This window comes from Cibotium barometz, chromosome 31, assembly GCF_041138505.1.
Source record: "Cibotium barometz isolate CiBa-2024 chromosome 31, ASM4113850v1, whole genome shotgun sequence".
NCBI classification, from domain to species: Eukaryota; Viridiplantae; Streptophyta; class Polypodiopsida; order Cyatheales; family Cibotiaceae; genus Cibotium; species Cibotium barometz.
Window position 1 is genome coordinate 31,634,798 of NC_141076.1, and position 5,565 is coordinate 31,640,362.

The 5,565-nt window shown below is 41.2% G+C and overlaps 1 protein-coding gene across 1 annotated transcript; it reads left to right on the plus strand.

The window, feature by feature from the left end:
• Nucleotides 1-3,812: 3,812 nt before the first annotated feature.
• LOC147620740 (putative F-box/LRR-repeat protein 22) lies at nucleotides 3,813-5,160 on the plus strand. Its single transcript, XM_086825347.1, has 4 exons — nucleotides 3,813-3,845; nucleotides 3,983-4,140; nucleotides 4,199-4,672; nucleotides 4,776-5,160. Exons 1-4 carry the CDS (start codon nucleotides 3,813-3,815, stop codon nucleotides 5,158-5,160), a joined length of 1,050 nt encoding a protein of 349 aa, XP_086681473.1.
• Nucleotides 5,161-5,565: the final 405 nt, after the last annotated feature.

Consider the following 5,565-nt stretch of genomic DNA (forward strand, 5'->3'; position numbering starts at 1 on the left):
GAAGAGTGAGGTGTTCACTCATTTTCAGAATTTCAGAGTTATGGTTGAAAAGCAAACAGAGAAATATGTAAAGTGCCTAAGGTCAGATGGAGGGGGAGAGTACTTCTCCAATGAGTTCTCTGAATTTTTGAAGAAGAATGGTATTCGGAGATAGTTTACATGTAGATACACTCCGCAGCAAAATGGAGTTGCTAAGTAGAAAAACAGGCACATTGCTGAAATCGCGCGAGCATTGATGGGAGAGAAGAATATGCCGCATAGCTATTGGGCTGAGGCTGTTTCTACAACAGTTTACATCATGAACAGGACTCCAACTGCCATACATGATGTAACTCTAGAGGAGAGGTTTACTAGCAAAAAACCTGATTTGTCTCATCTGAAAGTCTTTGGATGCATTGCATATGTGCATGTGCCAGATGAGCTAAGAACTAAGGTGGATCCAAAAGCTCAAAAATGTGTGTTTATTAGTGGCTATTTCCTTGAGCAAAAGGGATACAAGTGTTATAACCCTGCTACACGCGTGAGTTGAGGGTAAGCAAGGATGTTGTTTTTGATGAGATGAGCAGCTGGTATGCTGCTGTTGGGGCTGATGTGAGTGGAAATGTGGTTGCAAAGAATACAAGTCAACAATCACAGTCTTTGAGTGGACCAGGAGAGTCCTCATCTAGTGGTTCAATTGATAGACCATGGAGTGGCAGGCTGTGTCATAATACCAGTCCTGCAAATGTGATTAGTACATCACATAAGGTAAAGAGAAAGTGGTTGAGCCCCTTAGTATGCCTGATATTTTTGCAGGGCATTCTGATGTTGATGGAGAGTCTAGTGGCTCAGAGATGAGCCTTGATGAGGAGCTTGGGATACCAGCTATGAGAACACCTGGTGTAAAGAAGGCTATGGAAGCCATGAATGCAAAGCTGGGAAGATCTGGGACAGTGAAGAATCCTTTGCAGAGGTTTACCTATGATGGTTATGTGGCACATCACTATGCATACATGGCAAAAGTTGTACAAATTGTAGAGCCCACATGCATTGATGAGGCTGTTGGAAATGTGTGTTGGGAGAAAGATATGGATGAGGAGATGGATGCACTATATGGAAATGAGACTTAGGATTTAGTGCAATTGCTTGAAGGCAAGAAAGCCATTGGATGCAAGTGGGTGTACAAAGTAAAACATAATAGTGATGGAAGCATAAGCAGGTACAAGGCTAGATTGGTAGCCAAAGGATATGCGTAGACATATGGCATTGATTATAAGGAAACTTTCAGCCTAGTTGCCAAGATGGCAATAGTGAGAGTTGTGATAGCAGTGGCTGCGTCAAAGCAATGGTCTTTACATCAGATGGATGTAAAGAATGCATTCTTGCATGGGGATTTGCAGGAAGAGGTGTATATGTTGCAGCCACCTGGTTATGAGGATGTGAGTCACCCCGAGCATGTTTGCAAGTTGAAGAAAGCCTTGTATGGCTTAAAACAAGAACCAAGAGCATGGTCTGACAAGATTTTTGAATATCTTGTCACTATTGGCTTTCATGTAGCCAATGCAGATTTCTCGCTGTAGATTTGGCCAACCATTAAATATAGATTTTAATAACTGTTTTAATCTACCTACAATCTTCAACCCTTCACTTATGCTTTTCTCACTAGATTTAGCCAACCATTTAATATAGATTTGGGAAATTTATCTATGGTTCATAGCTTCTATGACTACATCCTTAGTTCATAGCTCATTGCTATTAGGAACTTGCCTAATGCTCTTCTCAATACTTTTGGTCCATTAAATGTAGATTTGGACAATTATCCAAATCCATGACCCCTATTTGAGACTTTCCTAATGCTATTTATCCAACCATTGAATATAGATTTGGATAATCCAAATATATCTATAATTCATAGCTCACCCCTATTGGGGACTTTTGTAATGCTCATATCACTATAACTTACGTCTCTATTTTTGGGGGCTTGCCTAATACTAACCCTTATTGGGGATTTGCCTAAAGCTTCCCTAAAGCTTGATCACCACTATAACTCTCAGAAACATTCTTTCTGAATTGTTCCTCCTATAGCAGTAACTCGGAGGGTGCATTACTAAGAAACCCTATGTATCACGTGCATTCAAGGGGTATTTTAAAAACCCCTTACCTGTGAATTTTTCATGAATAAAATGATCCTTTATGGACTTACCGGTTTTTTAAAAATTGATTTAAAAAAACCCTTTTGTAAATGCATTTTTTTATAAAATTACCTTAAATTTTTGAATTAAAAAACTCCTTCATTTGAACTCACGTGGGACACTTACATATTTTTAGGTGAACCCCCCGAGATTAGTAAGCTTACAAGATCCTGATATGTAAGAGGGGATGCATTGCCTCTCAATATAAGACGAAGGGAAGTATTGAAACCCAAATAAGATTTAGATTAAGAATTAAGCGTGATATGTTAATCATATCCTTGTAGGAATGACTTCATTAATATTGAGAAGTTTATCTCTGAAATCATGTAGTTTTGTTAAATGTTCATTAAATGGACCTCTTTTCTTGTATATTTTCATTATCAAGTTGCCCTTTGAGATAGGCAATCCTTGCATCATTTTTAGCCTCATACACATAACTTCTAGAGTGTTCCAAGAAAGCATGGATATTCTACTAGAGTGAATGTGTGGAGCAATAGACCTTTTAATTGACAAGGCAATCAATGCCAAAGCTTGAGCATCATGAGAATCACATCTTCTTTGGTTAATAGTAATTTAAGGAACTTTTTATTAGATTTGTTAACCCAAACTCTTTGGAGGGGTAGCAAGAGAAATTGCACTAGGGTGGGGATCGACATGCCTCTCCCCATAGGAACTCGTTATTACATTTGTTGACCTTGGCCATTTTGAGGAGCAACAAGAGCAATTATGCTAGGGCAGGGGTCAACATGGCCCCATAGGCCCTTTGTAACAAGGACATTTCTAACCATAAAACTCCATAGAGAGTAATTTGATTCATTTGATTTATTCTCTTTGGAAAGAATACCAAACAAATCATTTGCAGAGTTGTTAGCCATACCTGGTTGCTAGGGAGAAGAGAAGATGTTGAGATAGTGCTTGAATTGAAGTCAGCAGGTTGCTAATGAACTCTCTTAAAAGTTGCTAAATAAATTCAGCTAGATCCACCGATTGGAGTCTCTCCTATTTGACGATTGGAGATGAAGAATTGGCGAATGGAGAATGTGAAATCACACGATTGGGTTGAATGATCGAACAAGGGGAATCACCGATTGTACTAGTTATAAGATCGGATGATTGGAAATATGGATGATCATAGGGGTTTTAATCGACCGATTGACGGACAAATGGAGAATACCAATTAGGTAATAGAAAATACCAATCGAACGATTGGAAGACCACCGATCGGAATATGCTAGCATATATTTCATTTCCTACAATATGTATTGGGAAATATATGTTGTAGGAAGGGAAATATATCCTATAGGAATGGAAATATATGCTAGCCATATATCATATATTTTCCTTCCTATAGCATATATTTCCCTTCTCAGTAGATTTCCCTTCCTACAATATATGCTAGTTGATTTCCCTTCCTACAATATACGCTAGTATGCAGGAAGAGAAATTGACTATCTTGCTTTCTGCCAAAAGGAAGGGTAATCAAGTCTCTCTGGAAAATCGACTAAGAAGGGAAATATATGCACTGTATGTAGGAAGGTTATGCTATCTTGCTTTTTCTGTAAATCGAAGGGTAATCGAGCCTCTCTCTAGCATAAATGAAATAGGGGAAAGTGGGGACGGCTCTTTTTTGGTAGTTGGATGATGGGAGGGTTGTGGATTGGGAAGGCAGCAAAGGTGAGCCGGAAAATATTATTTAATGTAAGTTTTTGACCTTAGAAAAATTAAATATAGGAGATATAAAGCACTTTGAGGAGATATAAAGCACTTTGAGTAGGAGATATAAAGCATTTTGAGGGCCAAAAACTATTTAGGCGGTAGTTGAAGGCGGTTTAGTGGTGGAGCGCCTGGGCATCGGAGTGGGAGTAGGGTCGTCCGTCGGTGCGAGGCCCTTCGTTGTCGGCTCTGCGTATAAAAGGATGGAGCAGGTGAAGGAAGGAGGAAGAGAAGAGCAAGATGGCGGCCGCTCTGTGTGCGTTATTGTTGTGGGTGTTATTGTTGTTATGGGTTATCCTGTATGCGTTCAACAGAAGACGAATGGCCAAGGGGGAGGGGGAGAAAAAGAAGCGGAGGACGAGGAGTAGAAGAAGAGCGAGGAGGAGGGAAGGGAAGCGGAAGGAGGTAAGGGAAGGAGGAGGAGTAGAAGAACAGCGAGGAGAAGGGGTTGAAAAAGAGCGAGGAGGAGTAGAAGACGATGAAGAGCAGTGGGAGGAGGAGGAGGAGGAGGAAAGACAAGAGGGGCGGCGTTCTGCGTTCGACCGTCTTCCTGACGATGTGGCTGCGAATATTCTCGACAGGCTGAGCTTGAGAGAAAAGCTGCACACAGTGCCGTTGGTGTGTAAGCGGTGGCAGCGCCTCTCCTACAACCCCCTGTGTTGGCAGACCCTGGACATGTCGGGATGGACTTGCGACCTCTCCCGCCTCGCCACTCGCAGCGACGGCTGCCTCCGTAGGGTGGTGAAGAGCTTCATAGACGCTTCCGGCTTGCAGTCGTTCGTAGAAAGGTCGGTTGAACCCTAATACACGTGACTTCACGGGAAAAGAAAGAGGTTATATTTTTGAAGCCTAGTTTGTGGGTTTGCAACTCTCTTGCTCTTTTGTATGCAGAGGGCGGTCAGTGCAGAAACTTTACGTTGGCTCAAGCGATATCTCAGATGAATGGGTATGCCAATATGCTCCCAAGCTACCGTCTCTCAGGGCTTTGGATATAAGCAATGTCTTCAATCTTAGCCATGTGGGAGTGGATAATGAAAGCCATCAAGCCATTGCCCAACACATGCATCAGTTAAGCTTCCTCAAAGTGGTAAAACCACCAGGGACGGTTTGGGCATTTGTTCCTTGGGAGGACCTTATAGCGATGTCCTTGGAGGACGGCTTAAGAGCCATATTTGAGAGTTGCACAAACCTGAAGCTCATGGCCTTCTCAGGTGAAGGTTGCGCCTTCATTGTCTCAAGTGCCTACTTCAAAATATTGACATCTGCAGATGTGTAAGAGCTCGTAGGAAAGCTATAATCTTGAAGTTGTGAAGGGTTTTTACAGCTATGCAGAGATGATTGGGAGAACAGTGAACACCCTCAAATTTACCATGATGTTTGTGCATTCATGGTGTATGAACATCTTTGTGCAGCTTTCTCTTACATTTTTTTAATTAGAAGGTCATTTGATGTGCAGTTTGCAAGAAGTTGTCCTGAATGGATGATTTATGATGATATTTTATCGGATTCTTATCAACCCAATTAAAAAGACATGCTGCACCCCCTCCCATCACGTAACCTATTAGCAACTAATATTTTTCCTTTTGCAAAAGCTATGTCTACACACACACACTAAAAGCTATGGGTTAAGGTTGAGAATGGAATCATTAAAAAAAAAAAAACTTAACAAATTAGCTTAATG

What these genes read in the sequence shown, in the direction of transcription:
- LOC147620740 (XM_086825347.1), top strand. Translation starts at nt 3,813, where the DNA reads ATGGGAGGGTTGTGGATTGGGAAGGCAGCAAAG. An exon ending in GGATTGGGAAGGCAGCAAAG is followed by an intron (nt 3,846 to 3,982) that starts GTGAGCCGGAAA and finishes AAAACTATTTAG; the next exon opens with GCGGTAGTTGAAGGCGGTTT. An exon ending in TTGCAGTCGTTCGTAGAAAG is followed by an intron (nt 4,673 to 4,775) that starts GTCGGTTGAACC and finishes TTTTGTATGCAG; the next exon opens with AGGGCGGTCAGTGCAGAAAC.